Consider the following 19,140-nt stretch of genomic DNA (forward strand, 5'->3'; position numbering starts at 1 on the left):
TAACAAAGGAGAAATAAAAAAATTCTAATAAACAAACAAATAAATAGTTTTCAAATTTGCACACTGTCGATACATCTCTCAAGAAATGACAACAATACAATACCAGGAAGGCACAATCCAGGAAATTGTGGCAAGATTCAAACAACTCAGCTCTGTATGAGCAGATAAAATTGTAGACCATCTACTGGAATCAAGGTGCCCTCGCACAACCTGTCATCTACTTGCTTCCCCAATGCAATGAATCACAGCAAGTCTCTAGCAGATGTTCTAAGATTGCCATTACAGCTGTGCCTAATGCCCTCAATATCCTGTTATTCCATAGCACTGATCTGTCACAGTGGTGTCTTGGTGCTCACATTTAATGCTGCCAACATTAAACCAAGCCGTTGGGTGGGGTGGGGGTGGGAAACCTGTTTCAGAATAGAATATAAATCAGCAAAAATTATGCTTAGTCTCCATTAAAAAAAAATTGGTGGCAGTCTTGTTTAGGGTGCCAATATCCTTAATTCACACTTACTTATCTTTGCAACAACAAGGAGTAGATGGAAACAAATGAACCCAAATACCAAAGAAAATAAACTACTAATTTTCACACAAACAAATCCTTAGCAGTGCAAATTCAGAGGTAGCTCTTAACTTATGCCAGTTTGTTTAGTGACTATTTGAAGTTACAACAGCATTGAAAAAAGTGACTAATGAGCATTTCTCACTGTTGCAGCATCTCCACAGTCATTTGAGCAAAATTCAGGTGCTTGGCAATTGACTCATGTTGGTTGCAGTATCCATGTGATAACTATCTCACCTTTTGCCAAACAAAAGTCAATGAAGAGGTCAGATTCACTTAACAACCGTGTTACTAACTTAACAACTATAGTGATTCACTTAACTGTGGCAAGAAACACCTTAAATTGGGATAAAATTCACCTAATAATTGTCTTGCTTAGCAACAGATATTTTGGGTTAAGCTGTGGTCCTAAATTGAGGACTACCAGCATCAGCAAAATGATTATATCCCAAATACACCCTCAATTGGAACACTGAACCTAAACACTTCTTGTGGTTTTTGCCTCCCTTACCCAAAACCCAGCTTTTGTGCCAATGGAAGTAAAAATACAGGTATTCCTCAACTTACATTAACGGAGCCCATGATTTCCATTCTAAATCATGACAATTGTAACTTGGGATATTCACATGTCCGGACTCGATTTTAGAACTTTGTGGTAAATCCATGTATTCTTATTGCCAAAAATGCTGGGAATTGACAAAATATTGTAAATTGTGGTCATGTGACCAAGGAACACTGTAACAGGCTGTAAAGGAGAGACAACTGCCAAGCACCCAAAATTTAATAATGTCAGTGGTATGTGTGCCTATTTGTAACCACTGGAGCTCCAGAACCAGATTGTAAGTAGCTGGGGGAGGAAGCCCATTGTAACATCTGATCAGATGCTCACTAAGCATCTGATCATTAAGTGAGGACTACCTGTACAAACACGGATATGATATCTCCATGAAAACTATCTCTGCTAGTTCAGTTCCTAACGAAACAAAGTCCTGAGGTATTATTATATCACTTATTATATCAGCGTGGTGATGTACGAATAACTCTCCAACTTCACTGATGCATCACCACAGATAACCTCAGAGACCTAAAACATCTACCCTTTTTTTAAATAGGCAGATGCTGTAATTCTGCAAGAGAGCACAACCTTTGCTAACATAAGCTTAGATTAAATCCCTGTTATCTCCAAGGACAAAGGCTCAGATACAAGTAAATAGGAGAAACTCGTACTTGAGACCCGTCAACACAAGAGTTGGTCAGAGACAGCACAACGGTGGTTTAGCTAGACACACATGAGCTTCCTACATTCCCTTACTGTTGCATTCTCCATTGAAGTCTCCTTAATAAGCCAATGTTCTATTACTATCCTTTCTACTCCGTACTCTTTCCAAAATTTCCTTTCTTACCCTTAGGCGCTGCTAGTTGACAAGCGCATCTCACCTCCTCAGATTCCCATCTTACCTTGAGTGGTTTGAGGGATTCCAAGCCTGTGCCTGGCTCAACCCCATCCTCCCCGGCTTTCTTGCCCCTCCCTCTTCCCCGGCCGCGGGGCTTCTTGGTGCCATCATGAGCCACACCGTGGGGAGATTCAGTCAGGGGCCGGATGCGGGGCCTCCCACGAGGGCGGGGTGGGCCCTCCCGCTTAGGTTTGGTAGGCTTGCGGCCTCGCCGCTTGGGCCCCTCCATGAGACTGCTGTTTGGTGGGCAAAAGTCTATGTCACCCATGGGGCTAAGGCTGGTCCGGTTTGTCCGGCAGCTGGAAATGAGGTCAGGCAGCAGATCAGGCAGGCGGCGGCTGTTGAGGCGGATGTCAGCTGGGACATCCTCCTTGTCCTCATCGTCTTCAAATTCATACTCCTGGGCATAATTTTTTTTGGGAGGTTGGAAAGATGGTTCTCGTTTTTTCAGCAAATGGAAGGAGGAAGTCTTTAGCAATTTCTTGGGCTTGGAAGAGCAGAAGATTGGTGAGGTCAGGCCTGACTTGGATTCTGAAACAGGAGCTGTCCCATGTTGGCCAGACTGAATCAGTCCCAGTTGTTCTGTGTTTACTGTAGAAGGCAACTCGTGTTTGACTGACACTGTATCTAACCCCAAGTGCTGCCCATCCCCACTTTCTGATTGGCAGTAACTCTGGTAGCCTTGTCCACCAGGCATCATATCGTAGCCTCCCCCTTTCATTCCTTCACCCCTTTCCATGCCCTGCGTGCCATCATCTGGCTTCGGGAACTCATCCCCTGCACAGGGAGGGGGCCCGAACATGTCCTCCATGCCGGGGAAGAAGCTACGATCTTCATCTTGTAACAAAGAGTCTGGGAAACAGATGGAAGTGAGGGGGACAAACCGTTGCTTGGCTCCTTGAGGACTGGGGCTTTCAAACTGGTCCTTGCCTTCAAGTTGGCCTTGAGGAACTTGCTGAGTGGAATCAGGGTCCAAAGAGGAATCTGGAAGAAGATGCTGTTGACTCTGCACTGTCCCGCCCTGTCCCAGGTGGGATTCCAAGCTCAGCTCGGGCTCTAGAAAGTCCTGAATCTCTTGGGACTGGGAAAGGTTGCCTTGGGGCATCACCTCCATGCCCTCAGATTGCATCCTTTCTGATTGCAGCTGGCCTTGGAGTTGGGGGGACTGCTGCTGCTCAAGAAGCTGGGCTTCCATGCTCTGAGAACGAACATGGGCCTGATGGAGGTGGGCTTCCAATGCCTGCATCTGAAGCTGCGGTGAGGGCGCTTCAGTCTGATGCATACGCTGAGGTTCCATAAGATGGACATCCAGTGGGGTGCGAACCTTTCCACGAGAGTGCATCTGGCTTTGGGTGTGAGTGAGCACTGACTGGAGCAGTTGGGACTGCTGCTGCTGCTGCTGCTGCTGTTGCTGGGAAAGGGAAAGAGGGGGCAAATCGGGAGGGGAGTCCATCATTAGGGTTGCACCCTGCTGGCCGGCCATTAATCCGTGGGACTCCATGGGATGAGGCTGGGAGGCGTGCTCAGGAGTCTTCTGCAAATAAGAATGGGCCTGAGATATTTCCTTACTGCTTGAATCCATGTGGCCACTCTGGAGGTGCTGCTCCACTGACTTCTTTATGTCTTGCCCATAAGAGTCTATAGAGCCAGCTTGATGGCTGAAATGGACCACGGAGGTGGCCAAAGACTCTGGAGTGGAACGCGTGTGGGAGTATTCTTTAGACCTCTCTCCTTTCTTTTTGTCCTTTAAGCTTTGCAAGGACATCTCCAGCCCTTGGTTGTCCAGATTAGAGTTGGTCCGAATCACACTCTGCAAGTGGTAACGCTCTTCAGTCTTGCTCAATTCATAGCCCATCCCTTTCCCTGCCCGCTCCTCACACTCCACCATGCCTTCTGTGGGCACCCTTGGTGGGCTCTGCGACTGCAGCAAGTGCTGGATTAAAAACTCTTCATCTTCGGTTCTCTCAGATGACAGCAGGTCCGAGTCTGCCTTGGCTTTATTGTAAGAGGATGCTCTCTCTAACCCACCTTGGGAACCCTGGTAACTTTGTGCGTGAGCTGTCTGCATGAATGAAGGAGACAGTACAGAAGTGAGATACTTCTGGGTCTGGCCAGGCGATGCCACACTCTGGGGCCGGTTAGTGGTGGGTGACTGGAGAGGACGGATGATTTGGGAAGGGCTTGAGTCTGGAAGGTTCTGCCCATGGGAGTAGCCGATAGACTGGCTGTGCCCTGGCATAGCTGGAGAATGGCCAGTGCTGTAACTCAACGAGGGGCTAGCTGTGGGCATCCCTTGAGAATGAGCTGGTACGTAGCTCGGTGTCTGGCTGACAGAAACATGGGGCTCAGTTTGAACACTGTACCCAACAGACGATAAGCCTTGTAGCTGCTCAGGAGAGTAAGTCTGATTTTGACATGTCTGCAGTCCTTGTCCTCCTTGCCCAGCTTGGCCCTGCTGGGCTTGTCCACTGCTGGAATAACTCTGAGCTTTACTCACACTTGTGAGGTCCTGGGCTTGGTTGCTGCTGAAGCCCTGTGAGGCCTGGCTAACTGAAGAGAGATTTTGTGGCTGGCTGACAGAATAACTCTGTGTTTGGCTCATGGAAAGGAGACTCTGAGGCTGGCCAGGCGAATAGGCCTGTGACTGGCTTGCAATGACAGAGCTGGGCTTGGGTGTGGATGAACTGTAGTTGCTTTGGCACTTGGGCGTGGCTGTAGAACGGGGTGGTTGGCGGGAAGCCGAGTAACTCTTGGATTTTGAAGAAGAGGTGGTACCAGAATAGCCGGGAGACTGAATAATGGGACGGTAGCTTTGAGAGGGCTCTTGCCTCGTAGCCTGAGAGGTTTTCTGCTGCTGAGAGCCTTCGCTGCTGGCGGGGGACTGATCGCCAAGGGGACTGCAGGAAAGGCTGGAGCGGTGGGGCATCTGCTGGTAGCTACCCCCACAGCTTAGATAATGCTGGAGAGAATGGGCAGCAGGCAGTTGCGGCTGGGCACTAGAAGGTCTCTGGTAATGTTTGATCACGCTATCTTGCCGGGGGATGGCCCGCTCAATGGAAGAGGCAGGGGAACTGGAGAAGACTGAAGTGTTGTAAAGCTGGGACGTCTGGTCAGATGGTCCCAGCGAGGATGACAAAAGATTGAACTGGGAGGGGAGGTGGCGGGAAGCTGATTCTTGAGCACTACGATACGCTGAGCTCTGAGAGGGCAAACCCGTACCCAATACCGCACTGCCCAGTCTGTCAAAACTGAGGGATGAAGGAACACTGGGCTGAGAGGATTTGATGTGAAGTAGAGGGTCATGGGGGGATAGTAGGCCATTGGATGTTGGGCTGAAAGTAGCATCTTGGAGTGTCAGGGATGACGTGACTGGGAAGCTGCGTCCGCTGAAAGAGGCCGGATGCTGGTAAGCAGAGAGCGCTGATGAGGAAGGGAAAGTGCCAGAACCTGGGAGGGCCCCTGAGATAAAGAGCTCAGCGGGCGCTGGAGTGTGCATGGCTTTAAAGAGAAAAAAAAACAAAACAGAGTATTTGTTTAGGTGCTTTGATATGATGTACCAAATTAAAAGCTTATCCATAAAGGCAATCTCAAACTCACAGTACTTACTAGACAGTAATGATGAAGCATAACACACTTAATCTAACCACAAGTTAACTAATTAAACTGTACTGTTTCACGTTACAATCAAAGAAATAATCATGTTATGGCTTAATGTAGTAATCAGATTTATACAACATAGGAAGATGATGGCTGAATTCCCATAACGTGCTGAATCACAAGCTACCTAATCCCATTTTAGCCTTGCCTAACATTCTGTGAAATTCACCCACTGCATGCCGAAGAGTTGATAAAGCATATTTCCTCATGTCATGTCATTATAAACATGATCCCTCATCCCCAAAGCTAATGTCTAGCTAGGACAATTATGATCAGGCCATATCTTAGTGACAAAGCACAACTTTTCAAGCAGAAGATTCTAAATTTAATTCTGTGCAATGTCCGTTAAGCTAGGGAGGAGAGGATGCTGGCCTTGGAAGTCTATAGCCAGTTTGATGGGGCTAGTTTAGTAATAGGCAATCAGGAGCCTTCCAGTTACTTTGGAGTACGAGTTCTATAAAACTTCTCATTGCTATACTGCCTGGGAATAAGAAAACCCAATCATAAAGAGGGAAACAGATTGCCCTTCCAAGCTGGATGGATTGAGAATCTGACTTAATGCCTGGGTATGCCCAATACATTTAAATAAGCGAATTAAAGGCCCAGCAGATGAATTTGCACTCTATGCTAAGGTGAGCTTTAATCTTAGATTTTTAGCAAGTTATATGAACCCAATCTTATTTTCTGCTTTATTATTTATTTATTAAATTTGTACGCCACCCATCTCACTATCCAAATATTCAGTCCATTACGCAAACTACCCAAATGGTTTAGTTCAATAATGTTGAGCGAGAGCACTCAGTATTTCATTAATTCATTCATTTGCTTATTTATGATGAACCTTGCTTCAATTATAGTATGGTATCCTGTAATTGATTTATAAAGCGATGTATAAAGCAACTTCACAGAAGTATCAAGAAAAAGACATCTGCGGTTCCTTCCGTGATGCTGACAGAACTCCAGAGACATTACCTGTTTGCCAGGATGGAGTGCGGAACTGGGACAGCAGGGAGGAAGCAGAAGGGCCCGGCTGTGGTGCCCGTGACTCTAGAGCTGAAATGAGGTTCATGACAGAGGCATCGGGGGTGGCACTGCTGGCATGATGGAGCCCAGTCTCGAATAAGCCAGAAAGACCTAAGAAGGAAATGAAAAAGAAGAAGAAATAAAGGATGTGAAGTGCTAAGAATCAGTGAAAAGGAGATGATAGATACAGCAAAAGAAAACAGGAAGAGGTTCATCACAGGGGACAGGCAAGGGAGCCCACAAGCTGACAAGCATTATGCCTGTCAGAGGAACTACAGAGAGACAAGACAAACATTAGACATCAAAAGGCACAGCAACTATAGAATACTTTTTTTAGTGCAGAAGGGAGGATTGCAATCATTCAAAAGCCAGGAACATACAGACAGAAGGGGGGGGGGATGAGAAACTATTGACCCAATAAACATCTGGTAAAGAAGAGAGAAGAGTTAGGCAAGCTGAATTGAAGAACGTATGAGGAACTGGGCGAAACTGGGGCTGTGTGACAGAAATACCAAGTCTGGATCTTAGAGAAGCTGAGGAACTTAGAACCAAAGTTCTCTATCTGAGCAGTATGCATCTTTTCACATCTTAAACACGGGGTACAGTTTTTGGTTAATCAATACCAGCTGCCAGAGCAGTTTGAGTCTGAGCATTTCATTCAAAGATGTATCATTGGAAAGAAAATTAAACAGCAGAAAATAGAAATGCCAAAAAAAGAAGAAGAAGAAGAAGCCCCTAGGTGGAGACCAGAAAAATTAAAGAAAGAAAGAAAGAAAGAAAGAGTCAACCGTTCTTAATTTTCCCTATGCCACTGTTCTGGCTGACAGTCCAACCTATGTTTTGGTTAAGAAAAGATATGTTAAGCATATTTAAAATATTAACTTGATATCTTGGTAACACAGAGATTACTCTTGGAACAAAAGAGGGATAGAGAAGGCAAAATAAATAAAGCGAAGCTGAAATGAAAGCAAAATAACATCACTATATCCAGATCTGTACAGAGGGAAAGAAAAGAAAAAGTGAGTAGGCGAGAGAAGGAAGAAAAGACATAGTTAAAAACATTTTATTGTTAAGGCTTCAAGGGAAATGGCAAGACAGCCACCATACCTGCTGGGTGATGGTTTGTGGCATAGCCCTGCAGAGGATGAGGAGTAGCATATGCTTGGCGGTGTAAAATATCTGTGTCTGGATGTGAGCTTCGGGATCCGCCGTACACCAAGCTGAATGAGAGAGAAACAAGGCTTCAGACATGGCAAGAGAGCTGGGATCTTGTAGACATTCAATATCTCAATGGAATACACTAAAAGTGTTCCTCCAAAGATCAGCAAAAGCAGGCTTGTTTTCCTGAAGACCTGTGAACTGAACCAAGGGGAACAAGGAGAGGCAATCATTCGGGAAGTATTGATTTTGAGTGCTAAGGAGCATCTAGTACTTGTATTCTTCTAAAGTCAGATTCTCTGTTCATCTATGTCCTCTTTACACCTTAAGCAATTGTAAGCTTAACTTCGTAAGTGTAACATCAATGCATTTCATTTTCAAGATGAACAAAATCATGATTTTGACTAAGATAGCTGAAGAAGGTTATTATTGGGAAATCAGAAATGCATAAATGTATGGTGCAACTTTCTTTCCCTGTTTTTGATGCTCAGAGCAAAAACTTGTCCTGGACAGGCTTCTTTGCCTGCATATGAGGAAAGAAGACTGGAATGTGTAATAAACAATGATGCATGATGGGAAATGTGGTTCCCGGGGCTTGGTTTTCTAATCCCTCGGTAATTGAGCTCTATCATTTCTCCTCCTATTTCCCTTGTGCAGGGAGACCCAGTTGCCTAGCCCAGAAGCCAAACATGTTGACAGAAGAACATCTTCAAGCTTACTCCGTTTCCAAGTCCCAGACACCCCCAAATTTTTATTGTCTTTAACTGCAATGCAATCAGCTCAGACCTGCTTTGACTTTTGAACATAAACTGCCATTCTATCAGTCAAATATTGCCCTGAATAAACTTCCCAAATATTTCCCCCCATTTTGTGTTATTAAAACAAAAGACACAAACTTAATTCCAAAATCAATTATGCAGCCCACTGATAGAAAATGGTACATCCAGAAGGTCTTGTATTATTCTTCTTCTTACATTAAAATACAGATGTCTGCTTTTCAATTTGTAAGGGTTTCTAAGAGGTTTCGTGGCCTGATCCTGAAAACCCAGCACACCACTTATGGAAACACATACATACCTGTCCCAAAATCCGTGGTACAAACTGTTAAGTCTACTCAAATATGTGCCCTGTTGAGTTCAGTACTCTGTCTGCATATGCAAATATATTATCCTACTCCAACCTGATGCCCCCTATTATGGGTTGAGAAGACAATTTCCAGAATTTCCAACTATACTTGATTTCTCAAGTTAGGGAAGGCTAGAACAGAGGACTGCAATGCAATCAGCTCAGACCTGCTTTGACTTTTGAACATTTGGATAGGATCTTTTTTAATAAACATGATCAGGTGATTTTATATGGGTTATTTCTTTAAAACAGAGATCATTTCCCCCAGCTCTTAAAAAGTATCTATATAGAAAATTTCAATTCTACACATCAGGCTATGCTCTTTTCTTCTAGACTCGCTTTGGGAGCTATCTGTGTATATAATTATATGCAGTGCCACCACTCCCATCCTTCCAGCACCAAACCAACCAGACACCGTTACTTATTCTATGACTGTGTGTTGAGGCATGTGCCACAATTATGCACGTGCCATGCAAGAAATGCAGGAAGAGCCCTGGGACAGGAGAAGCAGCATGGGGTGGTGCACCTCTCTGTAAAGAGGAACAGAGGCAGGCATGACTTGCAGATGACTTGCTAAAAGTAAGCGCGCCTGTCTCAGGAATGCAACTACCTGCAGGAAATTAGAAACGCAAAAATAAAAACAAAAAGCTTGCAGAGAGCAGAGAAAGTTGTAACAGCAGAATGAGAGTGCTGATGGAGGCCAACTGAATAAGCCGCTCTTTGAACACAGGTTGCTGCCTATGTCACTGTGGTGAGACAGTGGACTGCGTGCAGCAAACTGGAAAGGTACATTCTGCAAAGGGTTACAGTAAACAGGAAATAAAGATATATTTTCATTCATACAGTGAGATCTCAGTTCCTCCCTTGCTACAATGCACTGGATCAATATTGGAATGTAAAGCAGGAGGAGAAAGAATGGAACAAGAGATGGTTGGAATATAAGATATGGGCAGATCAGTCTTGGCATCTACTGGAAAACTTTATATTTCCCATTATTTCTCATGAGGAAAAACTTAAGTTAACAAAGAGACAAAGCAAGCACCTGAATGGTAGTAAAACAGCAAACAATACAGATGCTTGTTTCAATACCTGACATTGTATTACCAGCTATTGTAGTGTATTCTGTATCCAGGGGTGTACTGAAGGAAAAACCGGGTTTTATTTCAATTTATAATACAATTGTATTATAATTTTAATATGTTAAATGGTTCTGCAATTGTTATATTTACTTTCACAGACATCTCTGATGAAATAGGTCACGATTGTTCCTGATCATAGAGTGGAGTGGACCTCCATTTTTTAAAGCCAGATTCACAACATTGTAACCCAAGCCTCTGAATTAAATCTCTTCCTGTTGTTCCATGGCTACAATTCCTGCCATCTTTTGCATATTTTATCCAGTACTAAATGTCCTCACTGGTTGGAGATGATGGGAGCTGTAATTCAACGCATCTGTAGTAAACCAAATGGGGGGGGGGGATTGCCCTAAGCCTTGGATCCTACACACAGAAAATAGATTCACATAAATAGTAAACTGCAGAGCTTTTTAACCAGAAAGTGGTTCACACATAATCTTAAACAATACATCATGGATTGCAAACCACAAAACTTATTATCATACAACACAAGTTACCATACTAAGTTAAATCCAAACAAATTACATTCTAGTTTAATTGTGAGATCAGGTTCTTCTCCTGCCCCACATGAACACAAGTACACTCTGAATTAACACCAGCTTTTAACTCTCAGTGTAACTTGGAGATGAAAATGACAGGCACAGCTTACTACCAAGGTGGCGAGGCCTATACATTTTAACACATCATAATAAACATATCTAAGTGCTATGTCCCCAAAAAACCATTACAGTATTCCAAACTAAGAAACTATTAATGCAATTGAGTCAGGGGTGGGTTGTTGCTGGCCTTGCTGCCAGTTCGATGTGCAAATTTTTTTGCGTGCCTGAACTCACTTTGCTCGTACACTAGACATGTACTCCATGCGTGTGCGCATTTGCACCTAAAAAGATCTGTGCATGTGCACAACGGTAGAAAAGGGAAAAATACATTTTTGCAATGAAGATTATTCTGCGCATGCACAGAACCAAAAATCAAGATGGCGGCCCTGAGGATAGAACCGGGTCAAGGGCATGGCAGGCCTACTTGGCTGAACCGGTCCAAACCAGTAGGAACTCACCTCTGAATTGAGTGCCTCTTCCATGCTGACTCAAGAGCATATTAACATGGAAAAGGGAATAGAATAGTAACTGTTTAATCAGAATTACATATTCTAATCCTGCAATTTCTTTTTTTTTTTTTTAATTAAAAAGTCACTTGAGAACAACCTTCTCTATCCCTTTTCTAGGGTATCTTGACCTAAAACAATGACATGGCTTCTTGCACTCTTGAAAAAAAAAATCTTTCTGTTATGCTTTCTTTCAACATATGAATGGTGACCACTGAGGGTTTAAAAGATGTGGGCATTCAAACAAAGAGTAGTTTTTGAAGGTATGCAATCAGTTCCCTGCGAAATTGTGCATCCACAAAAATTAGCACCAATATGCAAGTAATATAAAAGAAAAAAATATTGCAACTTTCCCACAAGTTCTGAAAAAAATATAACAGAAGAAAGTAGGAATGGATGAAGAAAATACCATGGAAACATTCCAGGAGTCAGGGAAAATATTTTATGAGACTTATTCAAATAATTTTTGATGCCATGAGGACTAGGAACAAATGCACAATCACTTCTGAAAGAAATATGCTTTCTGTATTCTGTTGGCTATGGAAAGTCATATTATTTCCCTTGATGCAACAGTCTGCATAAATGAATGCATCAAGTTCTAACAATTGCTAATAGAATAAAGCCTATGCCAAACTACACAGGATTCAAAGCACTACCAATAAGCAGATCACAGATGCAAGAAGCAGATGGAATAAGGATTGCAAGCTACCGAGCAATGGGTGAGTGCAGGAAAAAAAATGCATGCAGCATCGCAGAGTACAACTGCTGTACAAAGTATTATCTGGCACACAAGGCAGCCAACCAATGAGATTTCCAGCCTTTCAACATGCAAAGTTATAAGCCATTAATGCTTAGGTTTTAGTCCAGTTGCTTGAGCTGCCATGCAAACATGATAATTCATAGTGGATGCAGAGCACAGCAATGTAGGGGCCTTACTGATATGAAGACATGCATCAGTTCCTAATAAAATTCCAGCAGTTAATGACAATGACTTGGGAATCAAAGGCTGGGAAGCAGTTGGATGACTTGTCTAGCTGGCTGCCATTTCTCTTTATTTTTTTAAACAATTCACAGTATATAAAACATGCAAAAAGATGTGAATCTGTATTATTTATATTAGTTATTTTTGAGTCAATATTTGAGTAATCTGTGTTTGTTGTTTTTAAATGTACTAATTACAAAAATCCCAGCAACAGACCCACCAGTACAAGACCAACCAGATTAGATAGAATACATGACTCATTAGAACAAAGTAGCAGAAAGATCTAACTGTATGATGTATGCATAGTGACATCATAGTATACTATGATTTTTAAGGGAAGAAATATTTACTTTTCGGGATCCAACATCTATATACATGCTGGTAAAGCATGCATGCCGACATCAATAACTTTATTTCCTAATTTTCAGGAGATTTGGGAAGGAAAGCATGACTCCTTAAAAAAAACTACAAGACATGAATGAGAATGAGAAACAAGCTAAACTGAGGAGGTCAAGTTAATTAAAAAAAAACACAAAATACTTTAATGATAGCCTTCTCAGCTTCTTCTCACACCAGTTTTCAAATTAAAATTACTAACAGCTGCTCCATTGTTAACTCTGATGCTTAAGTGCCTTCAGTACTCACACCAAAAAGCGGTGTTCATAAAGTAAAGGGGAGGGAAACATTACTCTTTTCTCTAAGGCTCTGTCTATTTAAATTAGTAAATTTTAGTGCATGGGTTGACACAAATGTTGTAGACAAGGGCTGTCAAACTCCTGGCCCGTGGGCTGGATGCTGGCCACACCCGTGCCTGGTTTAGCCAGGGGAAAAAAGTCCCGATACATCACATGACGACGCCATGACGACTTGAGTTTGACACCCCTGTTGTAGATGAATGACACTTATTTCCAAGACTACCTAAAAAACATCCGTTGACCTAACCATAGTACCAACTTACCTTTTATTCAGAAATAAAGAAAAAAAAGATCAGTCCTCAAAGCTCCCTGACCTAACTGCCAACTTTAGACTGATGAGGCCTTGCTGTATGGAAGCAGAAAAGGAGCAAAGACTGTCAAAATATATATTATGCACATGGTCTGATGTACCTTTTTACATAAAATCTGCTATACAGTCAATAGAGGGCACTACATCCGACATACGTCTCTATTCTCAAAAGTAAGAAAGCCTTCTTGATTAAATTCAAGAAAATCATCCACTCCACCCCTTTTGAAGGGAGCCAGCAAAGAGAAGATACACACAGAACTGCAAGCTAGATAATGGAAGTGTGTGCAGATCGTCCTTGACTTACAACAGTTCATTTAGTGACCATTCAAAGTTACAACACCACTGAAAAAAGTGATTTATGACCATTTTTTACAGTTATGACCATTGCAGCGTCCTCATGTTCACTTGATCAAAATTCAGAGGCTTGGCAACTGTGACATATTACAACAGTTGCTGTGTTCCAGGATCATGTGATCCCCTTTTACAACCTTCTGACAAGCAAAATCAATGGGGAAGCCAGATTTCTTAACAACTGGGTTACTAATTTAACAGCTGCAATGATTCAATTAACAATTGTGGCAAGAAAAGTCGTAAAATGGGGCAGGACTCACTTAAAACCATCTCACAGCAACATAAATTTTGGGCTCAATTGCGGTGATAACCTGTTTTTTAATACACACTAGCCCTCAAAGCCTCAAACTTTTTCTATCCCCTTCCTGAATTGCAAATACAGTTGTTCGAAACATTATGAATGAAGCTGAACTGATTGATGGATCACTTGGTCCCAGAAGCACACAAAAAATGGAGGAATATAATTTAAGGATTCCATTTGAGAAATTAAATGCTTAGAAACAGGAGAATTTTTCCTCCAGAGAAGAACTGTAGCAACCAGAGAGTTATAGACCAAAATTTGCTTTGTATATACAGATATGCTTATGCATATGGAAGATAGTTTTGCTCCAATTCTCATTTCAGATAGATGCACATTTTAAATTCATGTCCAATACAAAATTAGTGTGGTTGAATTCTGCTTGTAAGCCCAAGGTCTTTGTACTAGCTCATCTTGCTTGTTTTGACTGCAGCTTCAGTTCCCACAAAAACCAAGGGATCTGATCCTCAAAGCTCTGCAAACTAAGCCACTAGACCTCATTGTTTCTATCAGTGCAAGGTCTCAGTCTTCCTTTTATAAAATGCCAGGTTTCCCCCCAAAAAAGATTGTCATTATTTCAGATTTTCTTATCATGTCACCTTCCAGATACAGAGGAATCACATGTAGAATTCACAATTACTCATCTGTGGCTGAATGGCTAGCAGTTCTGAATGTTCTGATCTCAACATATCTGAAGGGGTCCATGTGATAAATGTTGCACTATGCATCCTACTGGTGCCACAAACTCATTTAAACGTGCATGTGCAAAGCCATCTGTGCAGTGCTAGCCTATCAATACTACTAGTCCTCTAGCCCTCTCACCCATCCCACAAATTATTAGCATCATATTGCTGCATACATGGATGCTAAAGTAACAATACGAGGCATGGCAGAGGCCTGGTACCACAGTCAATATATCCCTGTGACTAGGCCACATTTAAATCAAAATTTGTTACTCCTTTCTCACCAAAAATATTTCAACACATCACAACATCAACACAATGCATGCAGCCTTAGGCGAAAGAATCAGTTTGTTTTACATTGTGCTTAGGATAGCTGTCCCTGACCTGGCACCCTCCAGATGTATTGGATGGCAACTATTATAATCTCCATTTGTGGTCCAAAACACCTGAAGGGAAGGCTGAACACCATAGCAGGGAAGACTGACCTAGAATAGAGAACAAGATATATTCATAATAATCTCTTTCAAACATAAAATATAGATTCATATATGATAGTATCACTTAATTCCCTCACCTATAAGGTGAAGATGCAAATTAGAAATATGTTAAAATACCATAGATATTGCCAAAACAGATGAGTGTTGGACATTAATAAACATTCTCATGGAATTTTAAAATGTGATACTGAGGATTTAAGACTTAGCTTATTCAGAAAACGAACCAGAGTTAATAAGATTCCAAATTATTGGGTCATCTAGGATGGAAGCAAGGATGAACATATCAAAATAGAGATTCAGATATGGGTCCCTACTGAAGTAAATAGCTACTAAGTTAAGAAGTTGCTCTTTGGAAAATCTACAACAACAACAACAACAACAACAATTGTGTCTAGCAAACAAAAAAGTATGAAAAATTCATGTTTGGTCAAAAGAACTTGACCTCTCACATTTCTATATGAATAGGGAGATCAGATTTGTATCTTGTGGAAACCTTAAAAAACATCTCATTTCTTATACATGGAAAGAAGATTCCAGCCACTAAAGTTCAGAATTTTACATCAAAGTCTCAATCTCTCCCTTGTTAAGTCTATAGGATTTTGGGGACCAACTCTTACCTTCTGCATCTCTCCTCTGCAAAAGATGTCCTTACAGGCATAAATCATACAAACCACTGTGAACAAGTGTCCCAATTTCCAGGAAACATAAGGAGAGAGTTACAGGCCTGCAGCTGCTCATTTGTATATTACCTGATACACATACAAAGAATGGGAATACCCCGAGTTCCCAAAGTCAACAATTACCTTTTCACATTTAGAAAGAAAGACTTTCCTGTCACCATCACCATCTACAAGAGCTGACTTATACTCAGCAGTTTGAAGACTCCTTACCATAAAAAATAAGCTATCCTTTCCTACCTCCATATATTGGGGGAAAGAGATGCATGTTGGAACAAACAGGAGGATACATATGGATAAAGCAGATGCCTTCCCATAGTTAGAGAGAGAGAGAGAGAGAGAGAGAGAGAGACAGAGAGACAGAGAGAGAGATTTTCTCCAAATGTCCAATCTCCTTAGGTACAAGGAAAGAATATTAGTTTTCCAAAATAATGCTCATTTCCCCACTCCCAGATTATTTTTCCTGCCCCAAACCATGAGGCCAAAGCTTATTGCTTTGTCTCATATAGAGATAGGCAATGTAATGCAATGTCCTTCATGCCCTACAAAGAGCAGGAGAGGTGTCCTCCACGGGGCATCTCACTAATGAATGCCCCACTAGGGGTAGAAAACGAGAAACCACAAAGGCACCACACTGTGACTCTCACTCACCCTTCACCTGCAGGGAATCAAAGCACTTTCTCCCTGCAGGGCTTACCAGGTTGCTGTGCAGGAGGAGAACTGAGCATCAACCACCTTTTCTTCCTCCTCTGCCCTTTGTACACGCATTTCTGTCCCATATCGCTGCTGCCCTCGCTTCTATCAGCGCCCAAGGGGCTGCACACCTCAGTCGGGTCCCCCATCCCACCATAGCGCCCAGAGGATCCCGCACGGGCTGCCTCCTCTCCCACCCTTCTCATCTGCAAAAGACGACCCTTCCAGTGCAGGGACGGCCCAAAGATTGCACCCCGGTGCCATGCCGCTGGCAAAGGAGCCGGGTCCCGCCGGCATTCCTTTCCCCGAAAGGTTGCCCGGGTTCTGCCCCCCACTCTCCCAGCTCAATCCCACTTCCAGGCCCAGAGAAGGAGGCCTGTGCAGAAGCTGCAAGGAGAGATGGTGCCCTGCTTGATCCCCGCCAAGACCGGTCTCTCCGGCATTGCCCGGGAAAAGGGGGGAAAGAGATCCCTCTCCCTCCCTTCCACCTCCCCCGGCGGCCTGACCTGGCCTTGGCCGAGCGCTCGTAGCTCCATCCCGGGCCGGCGCCCAGCGGATCCCCAAAGCCAGCGCTGGGGTAGTTCCTATCCATGGGGAGTGGGCGCCGGGGAGCGGACGCCTGGGGCCGACCGCCGTCCGTCGGTCGGTTCCTCGACTAGTCGGGGAGCTCCTGCTCCTCCCCCCGCGGCGTCGGTCGAGGGGGGGCGATCGGGGAGGAGATCGGGAAGGGGTGTCCCTCCTCCTCCTCCTCCTCCCCCCCCTCGGCCGCTGCACTCTCCCACTCGGCCTCGGCTCAAGCCACGGGCTGGCGCTAGCGCTCGGGCGGCTGGAGGAGGAGGAGGCAGCGGCGGCAGTGGCGAGCCTCTGGGAGGCGGCTCATGGTGCAGCCATGTTCGCTGGGCGTCTGTCTGTGCTCCGCTCCGCTTCCTCCCACAATCCCGTGCTGGGGAGAGGAGGAGAGGGGGGAGCGAGTAAGCGATGGAGGGATGGTGGGCAAACGAAGGGACGACGGAAGGAAGGAAGAAGGAAGGGAGGAAGGAAGGAAAATACAGGGGAGAGAAAGATGCAGGAAATGGAGGAAGGAGAAGGCAACCAAGGGAAGAGGAAGCCAAGGATAAATGGAAGGATGGAAGGACGGAAGGAGTGGGCAAGAAGAGGGGAAAAAGACAAAGGCGCGCGCGGAGAGGTAGGGCGGCAGGAATGAGAACAAGTCAACCCGGCAGGACGGGGGAAGAAGAGTAGCTTGGAGGGAAAAGGGAGAGAGAATTAGATGGGGAGAGGAAGAACAAGGTGGAAGAAACGGGAACAGAGGAATGGAGAAGGCAATGGAGAAAAGGCTACAGAAGCTGGTGGGAACTTTTGTTGAGCAGTGATGCGTGAGATTGTTCCTTCATTCACGTGTAAATGGGCGAACTAATACAGAGGTGGACAGATACGGTATTACTGAGAACCGTTGGCAGAATGTCTCTATTGTGGAAGCTATTTTGCGGTCCATAATGTGGAATAAACATGATTTTTTAAGGTTATTATGGAGCCTAGAAATATTGGCGAACCCATGATAACTAAAAAAGGGAATCTGTACTTTAATATTTAGAATAATACCCTTGCTGCAGAAGAGATGGTCGCATCCCCATCACCGAGTGGAAGCATTTGTTTTGGCATAACTTTACTTTTTACTTGTCCTCTCCCCAGGTGTTCAAAGGTATGGAAAAATGGTACACTGGCATTTGCTGAGTGCTTAGTTCACTACTCATGCATTTGTTCAGGAAGTAGCAGGTGATTTCATAGTCTAATATTTAGAAGGAAACATCACTATGGACAGCTTGAATTATATATACACACACTAAAATGCATCCTTTCTTTAGAAGATATTTTGTTATAATAATAATACCGTGTTTTCCTGAAAATAAGACAGAGTCTTATGTTCTTTTGATTCCTGAAATAAGCACTTGGCTTTATTTTCGGGGAGGTCTTATTATTTTTGAGGTGCAGGAGGCGGTGAGCGTGGTCACCTCATGGCTGCTGCTGTGTTGCAATATTTTCAGAGAGGACTTATTTTAGCATATGTGCTCAAAAGCCTAATTTGGTTTATTATCCAGGGAGGTCTTATTTTCAGGGAAACAGGATAATAATAATAATAACAACAACAACAGCAATACTCGAGCTGTTGAGCTACCAACCAGCCGCAAAGGTTGTGAATCTCACCAAAGATTAACCAAATACTACTACTACTACTACTACTACTACTAATAATAATAATAATAATAATAATAATAAGTCCTTCCCTAACCCTAAGCATTTAGGCTCAGCACAACCATAATATAAGCACAATATCCATTGCATTAATCCATTAATGCAATACTGGTTTATGGATTACAACCATCTAAATTTTATTTCCAAATTAACAAAATACACACTCACCCTGAAATATATTCAAGGTCCATGAGGCAGACTAATCACTAAGTCATTCACTGCTCATGGCGCATCACATTAAGCTATACATTATGAGTGATAAGCCACAATCGCTAGAGTTGCACAATCCAACAAGCCACAAACAAAGTGTATTTAGGCTGCTTGTTAGTTGCAAAGTCATGTCTGACCCATCACGATCCCATGGACAACATTTCTGCAGGCCTTCCTATCCTCTACCATCCTCTGGAGTCCATTTAAGTTCATGCCTATTGCTTCGGTGACTCCATCTAGCCACCTCATTATCTGTCATCCCCTTCTT

The 19,140-nt window shown here is 43.4% G+C and overlaps 1 protein-coding gene across 1 annotated transcript in view; it reads right to left on the reverse strand.

Annotated features, from left to right (window-relative positions):
• PRR12 (proline rich 12) overlaps positions 1 to 17,369 on the reverse strand; it is a 35,639-nt gene extending 18,270 nt beyond the window's left edge. The window contains exons 1-4 of the mRNA XM_032237806.1: positions 16,916 to 17,369; positions 7,807 to 7,919; positions 6,649 to 6,810; positions 2,024 to 5,517 (exon numbers count right to left, since the gene is read on the reverse strand). Of these exons, the coding sequence (XP_032093697.1) occupies positions 2,024 to 5,517; positions 6,649 to 6,810; positions 7,807 to 7,919; positions 16,916 to 17,001 (3,855 nt within the window). The 5' untranslated portion in view covers positions 17,002 to 17,369. The remainder of the gene's footprint in view (positions 1 to 2,023; positions 5,518 to 6,648; positions 6,811 to 7,806; positions 7,920 to 16,915) is intronic.
• Between the last annotated feature and the right edge of the window lie 1,771 nt (positions 17,370 to 19,140).

This window comes from Thamnophis elegans, chromosome Z (assembly GCF_009769535.1).
Source record: "Thamnophis elegans isolate rThaEle1 chromosome Z, rThaEle1.pri, whole genome shotgun sequence".
Taxonomy (NCBI): Eukaryota; Metazoa; Chordata; class Lepidosauria; order Squamata; family Colubridae; genus Thamnophis; species Thamnophis elegans.